Source organism: Lepus europaeus, chromosome 18 (assembly GCF_033115175.1).
Source record: "Lepus europaeus isolate LE1 chromosome 18, mLepTim1.pri, whole genome shotgun sequence".
NCBI classification, from domain to species: Eukaryota; Metazoa; Chordata; class Mammalia; order Lagomorpha; family Leporidae; genus Lepus; species Lepus europaeus.
The window spans coordinates 30,738,795-30,762,858 of record NC_084844.1 but is presented as its reverse complement, the minus strand read 5'-3'; the positions used below and the strand labels follow the sequence as shown (position 1 = coordinate 30,762,858).

General features: G+C 47.5%; 2 protein-coding genes across 8 annotated transcripts in view; one reads left to right on the top strand and one right to left on the bottom strand.

The window, feature by feature from the left end:
* The window catches only part of MMD (monocyte to macrophage differentiation associated), a 100,358-nt gene that overhangs the window by 67,961 nt on the left and 8,333 nt on the right, over positions 1–24,064 (top strand). The window contains exons 7-8 of one of the 6 annotated variants that reach the window (XR_009864280.1): positions 8,787–8,929; positions 16,136–16,260. The exons of 2 other annotated variants lie outside the window; for them this stretch is intronic. Coding sequence is in view for 1 of the 4 variants with exons in the window: in XM_062175328.1 (XP_062031312.1) it covers positions 16,136–16,195 (60 nt within the window). In the remaining 3 variants the exon portion in view is untranslated. Of the gene's footprint in view, positions 1–8,786; positions 8,930–16,135; positions 16,860–24,064 lie in introns of those variants that run through there. 3 more of the 6 variants (XR_009864281.1, XR_009864279.1, XM_062175328.1) reach the window with 3 other exon arrangements.
* The window catches only part of HLF (HLF transcription factor, PAR bZIP family member), a 52,347-nt gene continuing 45,162 nt past the window's right edge, over positions 16,880–24,064 (bottom strand). The window contains exons 3-4 of one of the 2 annotated variants that reach the window (XM_062175322.1): positions 23,626–23,846; positions 16,880–18,641 (exon numbers count right to left, since the gene is read on the bottom strand). In XM_062175322.1, the coding sequence (XP_062031306.1) occupies positions 18,423–18,641; positions 23,626–23,846 (440 nt within the window). In that variant the 3' untranslated portion in view covers positions 16,880–18,422. The remainder of the gene's footprint in view (positions 18,642–23,625; positions 23,847–24,064) is intronic. The other variant, XM_062175323.1, reaches the window with a different exon arrangement.

The following is a 24,064-nucleotide window of genomic DNA, read 5'->3' as shown; positions in this document are numbered from 1 at the left end:
TCTGCATCCCTTGGGACTGTGTCCTAAATAAACGTGTATGCTGAGACTGCTGGCTGTGCATAGGGGTTCATGCCCAGGTCAAAATGAGCTAATAAGTGATTATAATCAGGCTTGAATTCCTGAACACAACACTTGGTATTATTATTTCACTCTCAGAGACATTTGAGCAGTCTAATTTCTAGCACGTCAGTACCCTTTGGGCTCTTTCCCACCTATAGGGATTAGGCATAGTGTCATCTCAGTGGCTCAGGCTAGGATCTTATTAGCATGGCAATCATCTGTTTTCTGAGAATCCCTCACGAGGCCTGTTCTTGGTATGGTTCCGATTGTTATCTTTGCATCAGCTCACCTACCCAAACACTGGAAAGTCAGGACACCTGGGTTCCTGGTGTGACCGTCACAACAAAGTTAGTGGCATTGGATGAGTCACTTCTATTTTCTGGTTCTTATTTTCATCTTTTTTTAAAAAAAGTTTTTTAAAAATCATTTTTGCAATTTTTCAAGGAAACATCCATAGTTGTCATTTTTTCTCATAAGTGTCTGTGATCAACAAAGATTAAGAATCCCTGGAATGGTCAATTTATAAACTTAAAACAATTATTTGGGGGGGCTGGTGCTATGGCACAGCAGGTTAAAGCCCCAGCCTGAAATGTCAGCATCCCATATGGGTGTCGGTTTGGGTTCTGGCTGCTCTGCTTCTGATCCAGCTCTCTATAACTCTTTCAATAAATAAATAAAATAAATAAATCTTTGAAATAAACCCAATTATTTGGTTTATGCTTCTATAAGTGCTAGAAATCTAATCACTGAGCCTGTTTTTGATGTCTGCCTACTGTATACCAGGTCCCTTGACATGGTGCAAGGACGCAGAAGTCAGTGACATTCCAAAGAGGCCCCTCCACTGTGGCGCAGCGGGTAAAGCCGCAGTCTGCAGTGCCGGCATCCCATACGGGCACCGGTTTGAGTCCTGGCTGCTCCGCTTCCGATCCAGCTCCCTGCTATGGCCTGGGAAAGCAGAAAATGGCCCGAGTCCTTGGGCCCCTGCAGCTGCATGGGAGACCTGGAAGCAGCTTTTGACTCCTGGCTTCAGATCGGCGCAGCTCCGGCCATTGTGGCCATCTGGGGAGTGAACAAGCGGATGGAAGATCTGTCTCTCTGTAACTCTGCCTTTCAAATAAATATTTTTTAGAAAAATCAAAAAATAAAAACAAAGAGGCTCCTCCCCTGTGGGGAAGACAGACCCCCAAAAATTTTAAGATGCTTGAAATATCAAGATGGAGATATGCACAGGACAGTGAGGAATACAGAACTGGTGGACATGTTTAATACTTCTCACCTCCAGAGGGGTCATGAGCTAGAGAGATGGGCTTTTAAAGTCCTCCTAGCAAGTTTACCCAGTAGAGGGCACGTTCACTCCCGCAGATCTCAAGGCCCCAGGCTCCCACGGGCCTTCTCTCTCTAAAACACCCTCTAGTCCATGTTCTCCCTCCTTGTGCTACCAGCTACCTCGCTGACTCTAAGCAGAAATGGGCTCCTCCTCCCTCGACGTGCCCCCACCGTGTGTTCTTCAAACCTCTTCCTCCTAGGGCAGGAAGCCCCACACTTCCCAGGGTCCCCCGAGTCCTGCCAGTTCTCCTGTCACCTCCCTTGCCAGGTGGGCTCTGCTGAGTCCCTCTCATGTCCAGCACCTCAGGAGAGTGGTCCTTAGAGATGCTGATGAGAGCACAGCTCCTGCTGCAGTGTAGACCTCCATTCAGTTTCAGTGAACGTAATGCTCAGGAGAAAGCTTTGATCGGGGGAAATTCACTTAAACACAGAAAAACAGGCATATTCATACTGGCCCATGACAGGCCAGAGGGCCATGGGCTACTGTGGGCCCCAGTGCTAGTCCCAGTTCCTTAGTAACTAGCAGAGTCCAAGCCTGTCCATCATGTTCTACCCTCCTAGTCCAAGCAGCCATCACCACTGCCTGACTGTTCCATGTAACTTTCACATACACCTCATTGTATGTCATCCTCTACATGGCATCCAGGGCGATCTGAAATGTAAAACAGAATGCTTCCCTCCTATTTAAACTTCCCAAATATTTTTTCACTGCACGTAGGATAAAATCCAAATCCCTCACCAAGTCTGTAACATCTTCCATGATCCGGCATCTGCCTAACTCTAGCCCCGTGGTGGAGGGCTCACTAAGTACCAGCCTTTGTCTGCCTCTGCATGACAGTTCTTCCTCAGGGCCTTTGCAGTACTGCTTTCTAAGACTACTCCTTCCTCATTTTTAGGCATGGCTGCTTCCTGTTTTGATTCATATCTAAGGTTCAAAGACACATGCTTTGGAGAATTCTTTCCTGACCGTCTCATCTAGAATTTCCCAACCCTACCCTCATCGTAGCCTTTCCACTCTGCTTTCTTCATAGCATTTACTGTCATCCGCCATTATCTTGGTTATTTATCACCTGTCATCCCAGGCCCACTCATTGTCTGTCTCATTCACCACTGTCTTCCTGCCATCGGAATAGATTATAACTCATAATCCATCATCAATAAATATTTGAATGAGTAACTCTGATAAAAGTTATTTAATATATATGAGCCCTCAAATTCCTTTGCAGTCAAGAGAGGAAAGGAAAGATGTCTACTTGGCTACATATCTGATCTTCTAGGATGCTTGGGAAAGTCTCAGAGGTAGATATTACTTTTATACCTGCAACACAGTTGATGAAATAAACAATCAGGGGCCGGTGCTATTGTGTAGTCAGTAAAGCCACCACCACCAGCATCAGTATCTCCTATGGGTGCCAGTTCCAGTTCCAGCTGCTGCACTTCTGATCCAACTCCCTACTAATGTGCCTGGGACAGCAGTGGATGATGGCCCAAGTGCTTGGGCCCCTGCACCCATGTTGGAGACCCAGAAGGAGCTCCTGGCTCCTGGCTTTGGCCTAGCTCAACCCTGCTGCCATTTGGGGAGTGAACCAGCAAATGGAAGATCTCTCTCTTTCTGCCTCTGCCTCTCTGTAACTCTGCCTTTCAACTAAATAAATACATCATTAAAAAAAGATGGGTTAAATAATTAGCCTAAAATTATAATTGTGGCCTTGAAGTTTATCTTTTTGAGATAGCAGTAAAACATTTGGGGGAGAGAGGAGAGGAGACAAGTTTTCTCCATTCTTCCAAATTTCACATTTCACCCAAAAGTTAGCCATCCATAGGAGAGTAAGACCCCAGGTTACCTATCTAGGACCACCAAAAGCAAAGTCTCTGGCCAAGACACTATCCCCATCCATAATTCTGAGTCTGATGTATTCTCAGCACACCCACTACATTCATCCATTCATTTATTAATATATCAATGCATCACATATATATTGTTAGCAGCCAGGCACTATAACAGGTACATGGTGGTTCCAGGGAGGAACATCTGATTCATATGAAGTCTCCCCTAGGAATGGATGGTCCCCAGTAGGTCCAGAGTCAAATTCATATTTTTGACTGAACAAGACAGTGAATATAGAATGCTTATTAGCTGGGGTAATTGTACAGAGTAGGCACATCCAAGGAACGCTAGTGATGAGGATGTTAGAATCCAGACCTTCCTTCCTCAACCAGGAGGCCTCCCTTGTCAAAGAAAGAGGGATTAACAGCACCCTTGGCAATGTTCCTCTCCCAGAGCCATCCCAGCAAAGAATCCAGCTCACATGACTTCCATTGCCTTTTCCTAAATCCACAGCCTGGAGAGGCAACTGCAAGTAATAAGCATAATTTAAATGCTCTGTCTTCCCTCATTAAAATCCACCCAGAAAGGCATGCTAGATTTATTTTAGTGCCTGTGGCAGAGGCAGTTCCATTATATAAACGCAGGCTTCTCCCCAGAGCCCAAGGGGGGTGCTGTCCGTATTTATGTGTGTCCATGCAAGTATGGGTGTGCACATATGCACACATGTATGCAGCCCAGGTTTAGGGGTGCTACCAGGAATGCATGATTGACCCGTCACAGGTTGAATGGTCCGAGTTTTCAAAGCCATTGCGAACTGCTTGCTAAGCAGCCCCAAGCTGGTGAAGCACCCTGAAGGCTGCCCTGGCCCTCTTGGGCGATTCTCAGGAAACCTAGATCTTGTCCAGCTCTCTCGGCAGAGCCGCACATGCTTGGCGGCTCTCCTTGGAAACACCGGTTGCCAGAGCAGCTGTGTCAGCCTGGCTTCCCCGGAAAAGAAGGGAACGCAGGCAGGGAGCCCTCCACTACCCTCTGGCCTCTTTCCAGGGGACAACACCCAAGAGCCATCCACACAGGAAACCAAATCCAGAACGGGAACACATGACAGTGGAAAACAGGGAGGGAAAGAGGCACAGGAGGGAAACCTAAGAAGGGCAGGGAGTTGGAAAGGTCTGAGAGACACCGTCTCTAGGGGTGCCTTGTGCTTTCGGAGGGCAGGAGCTTCCTTCCGGCTGGGAGGGCGGTCAGCTGAAGCAGGAAGACCATTTGGGGCTTTTGTCATTTTCAGAAGCTTCTTTGCCCTCACCTGGTCCTGCACCTTCCCTGCAACTCTGCTCCTATTTCTGAAACACATCTCCATGCAGTTTCTCTTACTGGTCAATCTGTTTCTTTCTCAGCAGCCCCTCTGCCACATTGCCACAGGCATGGAGGAGAGAAATGCCAGAAAAATGTCACAGAACAGGCACAGCAGGAAGGGATGATGTTAAGAGAACTCCTCTCCCAACAGGAAAGGGGAAGGAAAGTGTGAAAGGTCCGAGAAGGTGACTTGGGAGAGAGAGACAGGCCGTTGACATGGGGCGTGCGTGGTTTTGCTCGCCAAGTGGCTCAGCAGGACCACCCAGAGAAGGCAACAGGATAACTTACCCCTGGAATGGCAGCACCATGGTCAGCCCAGCCCAGCCCAGAGCATGCTACCAGGATGGAGGACGGTGTCTAGGTGAAGGGACCACAGGTCTGAAGATCCAGAATTTGCAGACTCCATCTTGGTACTGGCAACACATCTGAGCCTCCTAGGAAGAGGCCCAGGCTAAAAGAAATGAAGGATTGAAACTGATTGAATGGTGGGGTTGGCAGGCGTCTGGCTCGGCAGTTACGATATTGGTTGAGACCACATCCCAAACAGGATGGGTGGCCTGGGTTTGAGTTGCTGCCAGTTCCATCTCCCTGCTACTGCACACTCTGCAAGGCAGTAGGTAATGGCCCAGCCTGGGTCTCTGCTACTCACATGGGAGATGCAGACTGAGTGTTGTTTGGTGAAGGCATCTGGGGAGTGACATAGTGAAGGGGTGACCGCTCTTTGTCTCTATGCCTTTTAAATAAATAAAATTAAGAGGAAAAATACTAGGAAGGATATAAGGTGGCTTCAGGGTGCAGGGACCCATAGAAAGCTGCATAAGAACAAGCTGGGAACTAGACCAGAGTGTCCCAGAGGTCAGCACAGACCTGTGTAGGAGGTGGAACTGAGGTTCCATCCCTTCCCACCATGGGATTTTCAAGTTTTGTCTGCACCAGGCTGTCTAAGAAAGAGAAGGCAGTGGAATGATATCTCCAGAGAAACTGTTCTGGATACTTTGAGCTGAATTCCTAACCTGACAAAATCAAGTTGAGGGACACAGGCTGTTTTATCTGGGAGAAGAAATCACCTTTAATTGACCAGTTTTCTGCTAACTCAAAGGTGAACTCAATTACAGATCATTTTAAGAGCTACATTTCTCCCCCGACACAGTTGTAGTATAAAACGTTTGACCTCTCTGTGATGACCTTACATGTCCACAAGCAGATTTAGAGGACACAAGTCGTTTTCACATAGATTACCTTTTCTCAACTTCATACCAAATCAAAATTGATGATACCATTCTAACCTTATAAATACAAAAGTAAATAAGTAAAACAGGAGTCCCAAGTTAAACAACATAGAAGGCGTCTTCTCCAGGGTCATTTCAGCTGCAGACTGCTGAATCTAAGGCGGCAATGCCCAGCTGGGGCAGTATCTGGGGACAGTTTTCACTGTCACGGTTGGGAAGGAGGGGGTTCTTACTTGCACTGTGTACTAGGAGCCAGGATATGCAGCTAAACATCTTAGCCCCCACACCCAAGACTTCCCTGGCTCCAAACATCAACAGGGTACAGGTGGAGAAACTCTCAAACATTATAGGAGCTTCCAAGGGAGGGAAGGGCCTCTCTCCTTTGGCTCTTGTAGAAATGGACAAGGACCCATAGCAAAGGTGATTACTGCTTAGTAAGGAGGTTCCTACTGACCAACCGGCAGAAAAGCAGCCTAACTGCGGCTTCACTTCCAGAATCCCTGGGGGATGAGTCCATCAGTGGTCTTGTCTGAGAATGGAGAGGAAACCGTGCTCGCTGGGGGAAGAGGCGCACCCAGGAGCATCCTGGAAGCACGTGTGTTTTAACCCCTCCTCTTCTGTCCAGCACGACTACTTTCCATAACAATCAGGACATAACAGGGCCAGAAAACCAGACACTTTTTTCTTTCATTGATTATCACATTAGTAATGTCAGTAAAATATAGTAAGACTAGAAAAATAGAATAAGGTTTTAATTACATTAGTATTTTTTATTATTATTATTTGAAGAGCAGAGAGCGAGCAAGCTCTCTCATTTGCTGATTTGCACCCCCACGTGCCAGGCTTACTCTTTGCTAACAACCCACTCTGACAGGAACTAACCCAGCCCTGCTAGAACTACACTAATTCCCTCCCAAGGGTGCTGCCCATGATCTAATCACCCCCCTAAAGGCCCCGTCACCTCAACACCATTACTCTGGGGACCAAACTCCCAGCACATGAACCTTTGGGGGACACGTTCAAGGCATAGACAGCAGGGTTACTGAACTAGGCTCAGAACTGCAGTGTGATTCCAAGACCACAGCCAGGGGACCAGGAAGCGTGGCTCCTGTCTGGACTTCTCCTATCCCCATACACCTGCCTGCCTGAGGCCTTGAGCGTCTCTCCCCACTGTCCCTATGTCATTCTCTCCTGTCAGCCACTTCCACCCACGTATGGACCTGCTCGACCGCCACAGCACACACAAAGGAGGAGAGACAGAAGCGGAGACAGACACGCACACACACACACACACGCGCGCGCGCGCACGCACACGCAGAGGCAGGCTGAGGGCAGGCAGGGAGAGAGAGGAGGAGATCCAGAGAGGCCATCAGCAGCTCAGTACACAAATAGCTCCCACCCCAGGTTCCCACTGAGAACTCTGAGACCAAGGGAAGTTTCGTCTCCTCTTTGAAACGATTTTTCCTTTATTTCTGAAACTCACCTTCATTCAAAGGAATTAAAAAGGCCCTTTGGTCTTTCAAGGGTTCTTTTCCATGAGGCTTTTTTTTTTCCCCTGTGCCTCCGCTTCTCTCTGTAGCTCTGGGGAGGCTGCGGGGGAGACAGGAGCCTGAAAAGACGGGCGGAGGCGCATCCGCCGCGCGGCCCAGGTAAGAGGTGGAGAGGCCCCAGACGCGGAGGAGGGGCGTCACGGGGCGTCGAAGCTGAGGACCTGCATTTTCTGGCCTTCAAAGCTCTGATCAAAAACAGCTGGGAAGAGGAGAATATGGTGGAGGCGGGGGAGGTTCCTTGGAAGAGCAACAGCCCCGTCTCAGGTGGAGTCAGCTGAGTGCCGGCCTCTTCCTCACTATTCATCATCTCGGGGGTGCTTGGTGGGGACGCGCCTGGATGCAGGCTGGGGAGTCCGCAAACTGTCAGAGACTTGTATTTCTTTTAAATACATTGGGGTCTGTGCAGGGGGTTGAGCACACAGGGAATTTGGCTGGGTCAGCCAGCTCCCTCTTAGGGAGACATGGATGAAGGAACACACCCCTGCAGCACAGGCCTCCCCTCCCCCATCCCTGGGCAGGGCCTGGCCATCACCAAATCTGTTTCCTGGTTTATTCCGCCCTGAGAACCTCCGAGGGTTGCCAGAAGGGCCAGCACAGAAAACAGATGGAGTGTTCGGCCGCATCGTGGTATTCAGATATGGTGGGGTTTGGGGGGGTCATTTTTTTTTTCTCTGAGTTCCTGAGGAGACCCTCTCCTTTCTTTCCTTCCTCCTACTGCCCCCCCTTCCAAGCCACTGAAAGCTACCACGAAGAAGGGTAGAATTATTACTGGTAAGGAACCTGGATTGTGGCTGGGTCTTGTGACTCAGGTTGGAAGTCCATGGTATTGACTTCCAAGGAAAACCACAGAATTCCCAACAACTGGGGACGGTGGTTTCCACTGAAATTTACAGACCTCCAATCTTTTATATCCTGGGACTCATTTCCAGTTGTGGTTTCAGAATTTCCACATATCAGTGAGACAGGGGCTGCAATCTATTTTGGGGTGGAGCACACAGATAAAAGAATTTTAAACCCTGTCTGCAAAGCAAGCACTCTGGTTTTACGTGAGTGCATGCGTGCACATTTGGGGTGTCTTTTGGAAATCAGTGGTGATTACAGGGTGCAAAAGTCCAGGATGCTTGCACTATCAATTGATCTTAGAGGTGGAAGATAAATATGTGATGATAGTTGTTAAGGGGCAAGACTGATGATGTAGCATGAACATGACACTGGGGGTCTGCAAGCCTGGGATGGAATCCTGTCATCACCAAATAGCTGATTTCTAATTGTAAGATAAGGTTAGTAGAAAACAGATTCTCTTAAGATTCCTTTCTTAATCTGCTCTCTTTCCTCTAATGTGTTAGCATAGAAATCTTGCAAGGAAGACAAAAAGTGCTAACTCATCTCATCATTTCTCTGTTATTTCTCATTTCTCTGTTGTTCATTTGCTTTTCAAAGGGCAGTGAGAGAACAAGAATCTGGAAGCACTTCCTTCTGGGGTTGGGACCCACGTTTAATTCAGCTATGTAATTTCCATGCTGCAGCCTGAAACACAAGCTGGAGATGAAGGTAGTCATTGGCCATCAAATGCTATACTTCCGGTAAGCTTTGTCCAAAACAATGGCACTCAGGAGAAACTCTTAATTTTTATTTCTTTTCATTTTCATTTTATTCGAAAGGCAGAAAGACACAAAACAGAGACAGAGGACTAAGGTGACAGAAACAGGCAGAGAGAGATCTTCCATCCACTGTTTCACTGCCCAAAAGCCTGCCACATCCAAGGTTGGGCCAGGCCAAAGCCAGGAGCCCAGAACTCTGTTCAGGTCTGCCATATGGGTGGCAGGGATCCAAGTGCTTATGCATCACCTTCTGCCTCCCAGGTTGTGCCTTAGCAGGAAGTTGGATCTGAAGTGGAGTAACAAGGACTCGAATCAAGAACTTCAATATGGGATGCTGGTGACCCAACTGGCAACCTGACCACTGTGCCAAATACATGCATACCACACACCAACTAGCCAGCAGTGACGTGGTGCCCTCACTGTATTGATGAAGCATTTGGAAAAGCATGCTGGCGTATTTGAACCATGGAAAATTTTTAAAAACTAGTATTTTGTGATATTCCCATTTGCAAGAAATAGAAGCCTACTCAAATTAGCCTCCCAAAAATGTGGGGTGGGGAGAGAAATTATCATGCTAGACATGGTATTGACTCCAAGGAAAATGAACAATTAGACATCAGGAAGAGCAAGAATCAGGGAATTCCAAGGGGTTTGCTCACCTACCATTTACCCTTCCACTGGCTTATTTAATCCTCTGTGCTGTTTGGGGGAGTACATTACAAAAATACAGTGTGTATGAGAATCACCTAAAAATCTTGTGCACACCAGGATTCTGATTCCCGGATCTGGGGTGCACCAAGTGTCTGCCTGACATCCCAGGTGGTACTGATGCTGCTGCTTCTATGGCCCGATGCTTGCAGTAGCAAGGACTGAGATCCCACAGTCACAAGCTGCAACTGGAATCACCTGGGGATATGTTTCATCTACAAGGCCGGGTTCCACCCTCCCCGAAGACTGATCCATTAGGTTTGAAGTATGACCTAAGAATCAGGGTTCTATCAGAGTTTCCCCCAGGTGATTCTAACAAGCAGCAAAGCTTGAGAGCCATCACTTGAGATCAAGTTCTCAGCCAACTTGATGGAATGGCTCGTGGGGGGTTAGATGTTCCTCCTGGTCCAGACAGCTATGGTAGGAGATGGTGGAGCTCTCCAGTGTGATGGGCATTTCAGCCACACTCAGAACTATATGGGACAGGTGTACAAGCAGGAAAGGGGAGTGGGCAAAGGTAGGCAAAGATCATTACATCTGCAACAGTAAAGGACTGAGCTGCACACACTTGGGTTCAAATCCCGGCATTAACACTTCTTAGTTGTAGCCTGTGCACCAGAAATTCTGACTTTGGACCTCTTTGAGCTTTCATTTTTTAAATGAAAAGGTGAAGGCTAGGGGCTGGTGTTGTGGTCTAATGGGTTAAGCCACCCCGTGCAGTGCCAGCATCCCATATGGGCATTGGTTTGAGTCCCAGCTGCTCCACTTCCAATCCCACTCCATGCTAATGTGCCTGGGAAAGCAGTGGAAGATGGCTCAAGCATTTGGGCCCCTACACCCATGTGGCAAACCTGGGAGAAGCTCCTGACTCCTGGCTTCAGCCTGGCCTGGCTCCGGCCATCCTGCCATTTGGCGATTGAGCCAGAAGATAGATCTCTTTCTGTGTAACTATGACTTTCAAAATAAATAAATAAATAAATATCTAAAAAGAAAGAAAAGTGAAGGCTACAGTTCCTGACTCACATCTGTCACCACTGATGGTGGCAGAGGGGGAACAGGGGTACAGAATAGAATAAATGGAGAGAACTTTCTACAGGAAACAGGCTGGTATTCCACACCTGAGGCTACAAGTCCAGCAAGTCTGAGAGATACCAGGTGTGGGTGTGTTCACCAAGTCCTTACATGTTCCCTACATGCATCCCAGATTACGCACATGGACCAACTGAGATCATGTAAATTGAACCTTCTAACTGTCCTTGAGTCCTGCTACCAAACTGTCCATTCAGCCTCCCTCTATAGCACTTGAATATACCTATCCATCTCATCCTAGAGCCTTTTTCAGATACCAGTGAAGGACCCCTCACTTTCACACTTTCCCTGATTCCTGGCAATCCATCTTCCATGTAACTACCAGTAAAATCTTAATACCATGGGAGTCTGCTTAGGCTACTCTGGTCAGGATAAAGTCCAAAGTCCTGAGAAAATCATGCAAGGACATTCCTGGCCTGGCCATACCTCATTTTCTGCCACTCCTGACCTCAGACCTGATGCAGCAACCATACCATTGCCCACAGGAGTATTCTGTTCTCTCTTGCCTCTGTGCTGCTACCTGGAGTGTCCCTCCTCATCTTGTCCTACCCAGTTCCTGCTTATCTTCAGCTCAAGCATCACCTTCCTTGGGGAACCTAGACCCACTCTGCTTCTCATCATTTCCAGGGAGGCTTGGGGACAGCTCTGTTTCATGGGCTTTAAGGCATATTTCAAAAGATAAATGCCCAACAGAGTACCTGAGTTCAAGTCCTGGTTCTGAGTCTAACCTCTTAATGTGGAGCCCTGGGAGGCAGCAGTTGATGGCTCAAGTACTTAGTCTCTGCCACCCGCGGGGGAGGCTCCATTCGTGGTTCCTGGCTCAGCCCATTCCATCTCTGCAACCCCAGTGTCTCAGTGCCTTAATACAGAGAAGTGTTTATTCTTCCCCAAGAAACAGTTCAATGATTCAGGGTCCTGAGTCCCTTCCTCTTGAGTCCTCTTGAGTCAACTTTCCTAGGAGACAGAAGGAGGAGACGAGAGGCAGTCACATGGCAACGCTGTGGGGCATCATGGAGGACACCGTGGCCACTTCTTGTCTTCCACGGGAGGGCATGCAGGTGAATGGCCACACTAAATGCAAGGGAGGCTGGAAGGGGTGGTACAGTTTGTCCAGAAGGAAGTGGAATGGGCTCAGCAAATTGCTGACCTGTTCCCTACCCTGTGAAACTCTGGAGCCAGGCTTGGGTCTTAATTTCAATTCTAGTTGTTAAATACCCATAAGGCCCTTTTCCATCTGTAAAACCTATCGTATAGTACGAAGATTAAATGAACGTTGGAGGTTCAGAGTCTAGGACTAAGTGCTAGTTCTTGTATCATCTCCAGGCATTGTACCAGGCTTTGCAGGATGAAAAGAAGTCAGCCACAGTGCTTTGGACTCACATCCTCATGGACTCAAAGCCCAGAGGCAGAGGATCCTCGTGCACATCACCTTCTTCAATCACTTTTCCTTCCCAAAAGGTCCTTTGGATTACCACCAAGGAGCCACTTCCTGACCACAAAGGCACAGTAGCCCTCACCCAGGTCTTCTCTAAATATGCCCAAAGAGATGTGTAAGGCGAGGATTTTCAAGGAGGAAGTTGAGTTCCTATGTTCTGAAGAGAGGGGTTTGGCGTTTGAGTGGCTTGTCACACGATTTTGTGAATGGAAGGGCTGTCACATGAGCAGCATGTGCTGAGCCTCCCAGAGCCAGGGCTTGTGTGTGACTGGCAATGGACACAGCTTGGCCTCCTATTGGTTCCTGCCAGCTTGGAGTCCACATGCTCTCAGGGTCCTAGAGGGGCAGCCAGTCATTCCCTCAAAGAGCTGAAGATGCCAAAAGTCAGCTGTTCCAATAGAGTCGTAAGTTAAGGTCACTGGACCTATATTCCTCTGAGAAGGGGTGAGAAGAGAACTGTCCCCTATCTTCTACCTGCTCAGTCTCAACTCTAAGGAGCTACAAGCACCTCTGATCGATCTGATGTCACTGACCCCACAAGCGAGGCTGGAACTGGGGGTCCATGATCTGTTAGGGATGTCAGTCTAAGAAACAGGTCTCTGTTAGATGGCTACCTATTCCCTCAACTCCAGCCACCCTGTGCCTTCCTGTGAGCGGGGAAATTATTTATTGCCCTCTTTGAAGAATCAAATGATCTCAAATATTGAACTGGAAGTCACTTCAAAAAGTTCATGGAAAATGGAATTGAAAGATAAGCTTATTCTGTTGCAGTTTTTTTTTAAAGATTCATATTTATTTATTTATTTAAAAGGCAGATTGAGAGAGAGAGAGAGAGAGAGAGAGAGGAATCTGCCATCCGCTGGTTCCATCCCCAAATGGCCTCAATGGCTGGAGCTGGGCCAGTCTAAAGTCAGGGACCAGGAGCTTTTTCCAGGTCTCCCGTGTGGGTGCAGGGGCCCAAGCACTTGGGCCATATTCTGCTGCTTTTCCAGGCCATTAGCAGGGAGGGATATCAGAAGTGGAGCAGCCAGGACTTGAACCAGCACCCATATAGGGGGGTGCCAGCACTGCAGGGGGTGGCTTTACCTGCTACACCACAGTGCCAGCCCCAGCAGAAATTTCTGAAAAGCACACTTTTTTTTTTTTTCAGAATATGCATTATCTGTGAACTTTCTGAAGTACCCTCCCACATCATACTTTCCTGGCCCCCAAGGCAGCTGTTTACTGGGAGCCAGTGCTATGCCATTTGTTGCATTGTTAGTTCTCCTCACAGCCCTCAGAGATCGGGATCAGACCTTCACTTGTCAGATGAGATTTAGGTAGAAGAAAAAAGTTTAGTAGGTGCTCCAGGTCACACACCTGCTAGGTGACAGATCTGAATCCAGAACTGTGGGACTCCTTGCCACAGAGCCCCCTTCTCAACATTCCAGAGATGCTGAGTCTCTTGGCCTGGGCCGCAGCCCACACACTACCAGTGTTGAGCTCTGCAGGTGCAGGGACTGAGCTGGCTGGGCGGGGCACCGCTGCACTACCTCACTCCATCTGGCACCGCAGGTTCCTTCCAGGGAGGAAACAAAAGCTACGGATCTTCTCTACAGAAAAATGCACGCAAATACCTACATATTGGTACATAAGACATTTCAGGTAATTCAGCAACTATAGAAGTCTTAAGACTACTACCTGCATCTCCCAAGGGCCAAGAGCTCAAATTAAGAGCCCAGTCTATTAACCCTGCCTCCGCTTACTTGGACACACATGAGAATTAGCTGGGGGCATTTTAAAAATTCAGATTTCTGGGCCGCCTCAGAATCCCTGGATCTGTGCTGTAATATGTTCCCCAGTGAATTGTATATCTAACAAGTAGTCTGTGACTGGTTTTGGGGAACCACCCTCCTAGCGGATGCTCAATCGACTGGGATTAATCTCTGCCAATTTCTATCTATGTAGCATTAGATAGACTTAAGCTCCCTTTCAATTTTCTCCTCTGTGAAACGGGGATAACGGTTGTCTCAACCTCCTTGGATTGATATGGGATTCAATATGCCATCCAAGCATTTAGTAGTGTCTGGCACAGAAGTGCTCAATAAATGTTCAATAACATCACCTGTGCCATCTCGGTAGATGGCCTCTCGGTTATCAAGGTGTGAACAGAATCCAGTTGCTAGTTGGCTCAACAAACATGCATGGAAGAAATGCAAAGTTTATTAAACATTAACAACAACAGAAAGGTCTGGACTTAACAGCATCATTACCAGCAGTACCACGGTGTACAAGTAAACTAACCTCATGCAAACTTCTACCTGTTTAACAGATGCAATCACTGTGGTATTGCTCAAAGGATAATGTAGCATTGTTATATTTGGTAAGGTGCTCAAAAAGCAAGTACTTTGTTTTAAATTTACACACACACACACACACACTCTTACACATACTTGGCTCCTATAAAATATATTGACTCTAGTTGCTAAATCCAGTTTATCAAGATCTAGGGTGAGGCTTTGCTCATTTGTAAACTGACATTATTAATTGCTGAGAACCTGGGAGGGATGCTGGCCTTGCCGGTGGAGGGTACCCAGAAGCCCTCAGCAGGAAGAGGACTGCGAGCAGATGTCTGCCACACGGAGATCGGAACACCTGCTCTCAGTCACCTGCCCAGGACTGAGCCCAGTGGTAAACCCAGAACTCCACACACGGGCGAGAAGAACAAGTCTGCCTGCCTTGGGATTGTGCCACTTAACTCTGATAAAACTTGAGTTTTCTTAAAAGGATCATTAGGTGGGAAATTAGGTGAACTATGAGAAAAACCACATTTTAATTGCATTTTACAGAATGTTTTTACCCTGAGGCTGTGGGGAGAGTGCCACTTCAACTCTCAATTCTCCTGAAAACAGCCCATAGAGCGTCTGCATGTCCAGTGGGAGTCCCCACACGAGACCACTGGGCTAGGAGGAACCCCAGGGTTGTATAACACAGCCGCCCCCCGCCACACCTGCATCCCAGTCCACACTCTCCCTACAGAGGGTTCTCCTACACGCAGGATGTTCTGTGGAAGGCTTGCAGTACACAAACACAACAGCCCTCTCGTAATCCTGATGCGGCTTTTGAATGGTCCAGCGTGGCCTCTTTCTCAAGGGGAAGTGACCCTTGACAGCCCTGCCATCCACTACCTCGCTCCTCAAGGCAGTATGAGCAGTATTCCAAATCACGTCCAAATGTTCCTGCCACATGACTTGGAATCACTTTAATGGCCAAGTCATCAAAGAATGAAAGATGCTTAGGATGAAATGGTGACAAATGACAACAGGGCTCTTAGAACAGCTGCAGTCTGCAGGCATCCGTTTGACCTGGGTTAATCCTGGCTTCCCACTCCACTTGGCAGAACTGCCTTGTTTGTTAACTGCCCCTGCAAGACGTGCAGCCAGCCCAGGAATGTGTGTGTGTCTGTGTGTGTGTGAGTGTGTGTGCTGACAAAGTCCCAAGTATAAGGCATCCGTACAGACCAGAGGGTGTTTAAATTTTTAGGAGGAGGTAGATTTCTGAAACCTCTCCTGGCACACAGAAGGACAAGTTTTATGGTCATCTTTTTATTTCTTGCAGAACATGTTTGTGATATTCATTTGATACCAACAGCCTAGTTGTGAGAAAGCCCAGTTCTCAGAGTTTTTCAGCCACCATTTGATACTTCCACAAGCGTGGGTGGTCTCTGGTGCAATCTGTCAACACTTCTCTGCTTAAAGATACCATCAGCTTTGCTTTCATGACCACTGCCATTTACCAATTTTGCAGTTGGCCCCTCACCTGTAAAGGGCCAATTCGAGGTCCACTGGCATCTCTCACTGAATTATCTTTCAGGTCTGCTGACGACTGGCAAAGATTTTTTGCTGGTTTTGCTAGTTATCAATCTGAACAGTGTATTCCAATTCCAATCTTCTCCCATCTCTTTCCATCACCTGTAGCTTGAGCACAGTGGGTATCTACTTGGAATATCCTACTGGTGGGGTCTGCCAAGGCTGTGACACCAAGAGAGAAGCTGAGCTCATGCATCCACAAGGAGACAAGGAGACCACCAGTTCATCAAACGGTAAAGAAACTCCGGAGGCAGGAAACTAGAAAATTCCATGGATAAAAGAGTATTTTAATCTAACACAAAATGTTTCTTTGCAGTAACAGCAGAATCTCTTGACATTGTACAACTTAATGAAACTAAAGAACAATCGTCTTTAAAGTCAGAACATCTATCAAATTATAGGCCGTACGCGTAGCACCGAGATCGCCTTTATACTGCATAAGACACACAGGCCCCAGAGGGGACAGAGCCGTCTGGGGGCACAGGCAGGAACGCTCCATTCTAGGAACTCTGAATTTTGAAGTGAACATTTTTGTGGCAGATGCTTTTCCTAAAAAACACTGTATCATCCAATAAATATTTGACTAAAATCCATTTTGTGCTTTTGGGTGATGTTAGCTGACTTCTTCCTGAGACCTCGTAAGAGAGAAGCAAGCTCCTTGTGTCTTTCAGAGCACGATTCCTCACGGCAAGCCTTGATACTGTCATAAAAATTTTAATTTAAAGCAGAAAACATGCTGATGTGTCAGTGATAGGCTTAAAATATTAAAGACTTCAAAAACCCCCAAGCACGTCTTCTCTGTACAACACGGGTGAATATATATCTTTGCTATATAATTTTAAAACATGGAATAGTTTTCCTTTTCTCTTTTCTATATATAATATATGTCTTCCAAAATACATTGTCAGTATTTATATCTGAAAAATACTGTACAAAAAAAGAACTTCCTATAATTACTCTGTATAAACATTAAACAATTTAATAATCTCCTTTTGGTCTACAGTAAACACTTAGATTGATTGGATTAACCACAGTTTGTGACAAAGCCATCCCCTTGTGAGATACACCAGTGTCTTTTACATTCGTTTTTCAGAAGTCTACTTTATAAGAGCACATACGTTCAAAAGCAAACAGAGTAAGAAACATAAGCTCTAGAATAATTAATTTATGAGGCATTCAAAAATGACACCATGAGGAAAAAGGGCCTTACAAAACATCAACTTATTAACTTAACTGATTTTTTTAAAAACAGCAAAGTATAATTCACAAAAATATATTACAAAAAAATGGGAAAACTCAATCTTAAGTCACTGAATTGCTTGGAATATCAAGAGGGATATGGACAAAGTTAACTAGAGAAGTAGGAGGTGGGTGGGGTTTGGGAGAGGGGAGAGAACAAAACCAAACACAACGGCAAAGGCTGGTCCATGGCTCGTGGACTGAGAAATGAACCCCTCATTCTTAGACCTCCCATCTCCCTCTGCTTCCCTGTCCTGGGGATGTTCTGGTCATGCGCAAATGCATTCCTTTTTGTTTTTAAAAGACAGTGAGATCCTTAGGTAGGGAAAACATCCTGCGTCCACTAGGAGACTCAGGCAGCATGCTCTAGTGCACAGCAGGATTATTGCTTTAGTACAGACAGTGCAGAGACACCCTGTGTTCTAGAAGAGTACTCCTACTTAGGCGGGGCTGGCAGAATTGAAAGGAAACTTATTAGATAGCAGTAAGTAAATACGGCATCTAAGAACTCTTAAACAGCACTTTCAATTTGAAGACAATTACCACCAAAACGGAAAATACGAGGAAAGCAATCTGTGAGTGGACAGAGCTGCGTGTAGTGCTGGGGGAAGGTATTTGGGGCACCTTGTGAGCAGGGTCACTTCCAGGTGACAGGAACAGGAGCTGGAACTCTTGACAACTGAGATCCACTATTTCACCAGGGCCCCTCGCAGGGAATCCTAGCACAGGGTCCTGCAGGAGTGGGGAAGCTGCAACACCAAGCCACACAGAAAGGGCAGGAGCCGGGAAGACGGGAAGGGGAGGTGGATCCCCGAGGGGGCTCCAGAGTCGAGTAAAAACATGGCACCTTCCTTTTGTTGGAACTAAAAGAGAATGAGAGGGCTACCTAAAAATGGCAAGTGCAAAGGGGACACACACACACATACACTCGCACGCACACACACATGCACGCAAGCACGCACCCTGTGGGCCACACACACGAGCACAAGCAGGTGTACACGTACACTCACACACACACGATGCACACAATGTGAGTCAGTTGTGTTTATGCCTCTGGTAAAGTGCTGATGTCAGAAAGGTCGGTTTGGGTGTGGAGCTATCAGACAGGAAACAAACTGTCCATCCATTCCAAAGCAAAGCCCGCAAGAATGCCATCCTACAGGGGCCCGTGCCTAGCCTCATACTTGGCAAGTATGTTCTTGCATTTGCCCAGCTCCTTCCTCAAGTCAGCCACCTCCTGGCGGAGGGCCGAGTTCTCCTTCTCCAGGAACGAGGCCCGGATGGCAATCTGATTCTCCTTCAGCCGCCGGGCGTCGCGGGAGCGCTTGGCCGCCATGTTGTTCTTTCTGCGCCTGGCCCAGTACTTGTCATCCTGCTCGTTAGTTACAGAAGGGAAAACACAAGGTATTAGATGTCAGCAACACGGAGCTTCAGCCAGGGCGCGCTGGCAGCCTTCAGGGTTGTACCGAGGCCCCGACCCGGCCTTCCCGTGCGTCTCAGAGGCTGGCCTGCGAGCCATGGCTTCCTCCCGGGCAGGCCCCGACCCGTCATCACAGCTCCCTACTTGCTCTGCTCCACCGGGGCTGTGCCCAGTGGGGTAGCGATCAGGGGCTGAATGAAAGCAAGGGGCTTGGCTCTCACCCTAAGTTGCATGCCAACCTTCTCCACTCGCTTCGCTGCCGTTTTTATTTGAAGAGCGCTTTTCTTCCCTGAGCGCTCATATGCCTTTTGGGTATAACTTGGCACAATATTTTTGGAAGGCAATGTGGCCCATCAGCTATTTAAATGCATATACTATTGATCTAGGAACTCTACTTCTAGGATTTCATCCCATAGCAATTTTGCTCACGTGCACATAGACACAAGCACATTTTTTTTTTTTTTTACTGCGGCATTGGTTGTAACAGAAAAAATGTAATAAAAAACTATTTCTCTGTAGGAGATTTCATAACTATATTGTATTAGAGTCATACACAGGGATACTCTGCAGCTGTTCAAAACAGTGTCCCCATTGCACCAGAAATATATTCAAGCTATATCATTATGTGGGTGAGAACAATGACAATTCACAGAGAAATATGTATGGTCTCATCCCAATTTGATTTAAAAATCATATCAGGGTCTGACGCTGTGGCATAGTGGGTAAGGCTGCTGGCTGTGAAGCTGGCATCCCATATGGGCACCAGTTCGAGTCCTGGCTGCTCCATTTCCCATCCAGCTCCCTACTAATAATGCCCAGGGGAAGGCACTGAAGGATGGCCCAAGTGCTTGGGCTCCTGCACCCATGTGGGAGACCCAGAGGAAGCTCCTGGCTCCTGGCTTCAGCTCAGCCCAGCCCTGGGCCATTGTGGCCATTTGGGGAGTGAACCAGCGGATGGAAGATCTTGCTGTCTCTCCCTTTGTCTCTCTCTGTAACTCGGCCTTTCAAATAAATTAAAAAAATCTTTTAAAAAAGTCATACTATCATAGATTTGTAGAATGGAGCCCAAAAAGATTTATACCAAGTTATAAAAGTGGTGCCATTATAAGGAGTATTACAGGAAAGAAGCAGATAAAAGTAGTAGCATCTTCACCTTTTATTTTATACCTTTCTGAACTATTAGAATATTATATAATGTATATGGACACTTTGGTCACTAAAGGGAAAAGACCCTCAGCCGGCCACTCATCAATGTACCCATATTGCTGGCCAGCACTGAAGTCATGTACTCTAAATTTTGTTTCCCTGGATTTCAGGCCTTAATTACCATGAGTAACGTTTCGCCGTGGACAATGTGAAAACCATCCCTCCTTCTCCCCCCATCGCCGCTCTTCCTAACAAAAGAAGATGGCTTCCGGGGAAGACAAAGGCACCAGAACCCCCTCCTGGACCTTCCCAGGCCTTACCCCACCCCACCCCGAGGAGTCCAGGGGGCAGTGGCACTGAAGGTCACGTGGTCTGGGCCCAGTGTTCAGCCCCCCGACCTGCCCATTACTCTCGGCAGACATCTGCCCTGCATAGTCATGGAACGTGCAAGATGGAACTTCAAGAAGGCACCTCCCGAGTGCTCTGCAAGCAGAAACTGCCGCTTACTCAGAGTGCACCCCCAGCCTTCTACACATTTCAGAACAATATATAGCAGGGCAAAAAACATCCTCAGAGTAGCTAGTCCCACAAAGCTTCTTAGGAAAGATGTGATCCTTGAAGGAATGGCACAATGAGCAAACTTGGGCAGATGTACAACTTGCTGGCTGTGTTTCTGAAGAGGAGCAGGAGGAAGGGAGAAAGGCTGGGAGGGATCTGGGGAGTTGGTGACATCACTGTGGGGAGGGGCCCCTGAGACACACTTGACAAGAGTGAGGTGCCAGTCCTGATATAAGTTGGCGGTTGTACTTTGATGTGGGTTCCAGTGCCACCCACTTCATAGTGTCAGTAAGTCGACCACACTCTCCTCGCTGAGCGTGCTTTCCAGGCACACTCCAAAGAAGGGCTCGCTTAGGGTGGACCAGGAGCTGCACGCAGGGAACAGGAGCCCGGGAGCTAAAGGAACAGCCGAGAACAAGCCCCGGGGAAACCAGAAACTGCATGTGTGTGCTGGGGGCGGGCGGAGGGTCCGCCCATGGACCTAAACTCAGAGGTCTGTGCCAGCACTCTCCGGGTTTATAAGGACCAGGGAATCAGCAACTGATGTACGGGTTGCAACCACTTATCCCCGACTTAGAGCTCATCTCACATCCACTGTGCTCTCATCTCTCAGCCTCACCCCGTCCACAGGTGTGGAGGAGCCAGCCAAGGTGTGAAATGCTGAATGTACCTGGCAGGTGGGAGTGGAGTCAGGAACAGCGGTGGATCGAGGGATAGCGCAGGAGGACCCAAGAGGGAGTGTCCTGGCCCAGAAACACCAGCTCACCTTCCTTTGTCATCACACAATGGCTTTGGGGCAGGGAGGTCAGGGTGCAGGAGCTTGAGCAGGGCTCACAAATTTGGCACTGATCCTCTGCTCTGTCACCTTCTCCAACACGTCCCCAAGGTGCTGATGCCAGCTAGCTACCCAGCCACGACTGGCTCAGTCACACCCGCCTTGGACAAGTCAACACTCCCATGTTGTCACCAGACTAAAGGTTGTGTGAGGACAGGCACAGTGCTGGTGCGGACTCACCTTGGTATCCCCAGCCCCTGACATGGGGCTCCGCACATACTAGCATTTGAAAAGCATCTGCCAAGTGAAGATATGGATGCTTCAAAGTGCTCAGAAATCAAGGTGATTCAGCTGATTCTTGGTTAGGAACCCTGGTATGCCATCCTTTGATTCTGCCACACGGATGCATGCTGGCCCAAATAAATGGCTCGAGAGAGTAAGAGGAGGCATTTTTGGTGGGGGTCATTCCACTCAATTGATTTGTTCCTCCAAAGGCGGGGGGCCACAAGCACCTTGTCTCCCACCCACCCCTAGCTCATTCCTCTCTTCTGGAAGGAAAAACATATTACAGCTCTGCCTCCTGATTCATATCACCTAAACATCTGTGGCTCGAGGCTTTACCCACAGCTGAAAGGAATCCAAGGACACATGGCAGGAGAATGTTCATGCCATTCCCTGTGCTCCGTGTGCAAGGGCCAGGCCTGGCCATGACAGCAGTGATATAGATAATCCCAGCACAGAGAGTGCTCATGAAGCCTCTGTGTTGCCAAGGGTAGCTGGGCTATCAAGTCTTCTTGCTCTTTGAACATGCAAATTTGGAGACTCTCCGCAGGCTGACTGGGAGTTCTATCTACTGCTCAGCAGAATCCTTCAAGCTACCCTCCATGCAAGAGGAATTCCTGGCTGCATGGCCTCCCTGGTTTAGTTTAAAGGACGATGCCCGAAAACACACACACTGAGAACTGGATTGCTAAGAATGCAAGACCAGGAAGAAAATCCAACTGAGAGGCATTCTCTAGCTGCTCGGGGACCCGATCCCACATTGTCCCTTTCTTATCCCACCCAGCTGAAGCATGAACCCCCGAATCTCCTGTCGACTTTAGATTTTCTGGTGTTTCTACCAACAATTTCCTCTTTCAGTTCTCTTGCTGATAGTAACAGGTTGAATATCCCCAATCCCAAAGACTATAATTTGAAACGCTCCCAAACCAAAAACTTCTTGAGTACGTACATGATACTACAAGCAGAAAATTCCACACATGAAACTTAGTTCCATGCACAAAAGTTATTAAAAAATACTGTGTAAAGTTACCTTCAGGCTAGATAACCCGGGAGCCGGGTTAGACCCTACTCTACCTGTGGGAATTCAGCCCTGATGTTTCCATCCTGCACGGGTTCCCATCACATCAGATACGTGATGACAGCCGTGATCTAAGTCTGCTAGCTACTTTAGCCTCCGTAGGTCTTTGTAGAAATGAAAGACAGGAGGAATTGGCTTCAATCAGTCCAGACACTGTCTCAAACCCTCGTTTACTTGTGAATCATACTTAGCTTTGAGAAGTGATAGTCAGGCTTTAGAAAAATCCTTATTTTTTCCTGGTTCCAATACCCTGACTATGTAGAACCACTTCTCCATTGTCCATCTGACTGTGAACAAGCAAAACCACATTAAGCTCTACACAATGGCCAATCAGAAATGTTTCTGCTTTGAGATAAGCAGACATGGCATAATTTTGGAAAGAATTTTCACCCTAAGGTACCACTGAATCTTATTTTAAGTTTCATTTGACTTCCAAAGGTCAATCTATTTCCCTATATAAAAAATGTGTTCCCTTCAACACAGCAGTGAAAAATCACCCAGAATTAACCTTCTGTTGAGATGCTCCAGTGATCACTACTTGAGGTACAAAAATGAGCATCACATATAAACAGAGTTGGGGAAGCATCAGCTTCCCTTGCAAAATGCAAAATGCAACCCTGGACTCTCGGGACTGAAAATGTGGAAGGAGGTTCTGTCTCCTGAGACCTACAGGGAAAAGGCAGCCGCTAATTATCAACAAATTCCCAAAAGGAAGATTACCCTTGGAAGACTATGAGATCCACACGTCCTTCCCAAATAGATTTCTTTCTCTTTTCAACCCTGAAAGATTTTGATTTGATTATATTGGGTTTTTGTGGGTTTTCTTGCTGGTAGTAGCAGGTTTGCTTCCGTTATAGGCTTAAAATCACCCTGTTTTAGTCCTTTCCTTACTACTCTTCAGTCTTAAGACATGAAAGCACAAATCAGAAGACACCCAAAGAGGAAGCAACATGCCTGCAAATTCCACACTAAGAACCAGGATCAGAAATCACCAGCCCCTTGTTCCTTAGCTTAGATGGTCCTACTGGGGGCGCCCTTCTAATCTGTCTTACAATCCTGCTCTCCATTTCCCCAGAGCCTCATCACCGGCTCCAATTTACCTTCAGGTCATCAGGGATAAAGACTTTGCGGGCTTTCTTAATCATGGGCTGTGGCTTCAGTTCTTCCTCAGAGAACTTGCGTTTGCGAGGGTCAAACATTTCCTGGCCAGGGATGCTGGAGAGGGCGAGATCCGCTGGATCTGGCTCGTAGCCCACCGGGACCTGGATGGTGTCTGGATCGATAGGACTTGGTGTATTGCGGTTTGCTGGCAACAGCTGACCTGGAACAACACAGACGATTCAGTTCATGAACTCCAGGGAGACCCATCAGACAGCTACTTGATCATGTGTCACCCTGAGTGGCAGAAGTCTTCAACTGACTTGTATAGGACTCTAACTTCACTTTTTTACTAATCCTCACCATGTTTCCAAAAACACAGGCTAGTACAACTACACTCTTGCCACACAGGCAAAACAATGACATAAATGTTCACAAACT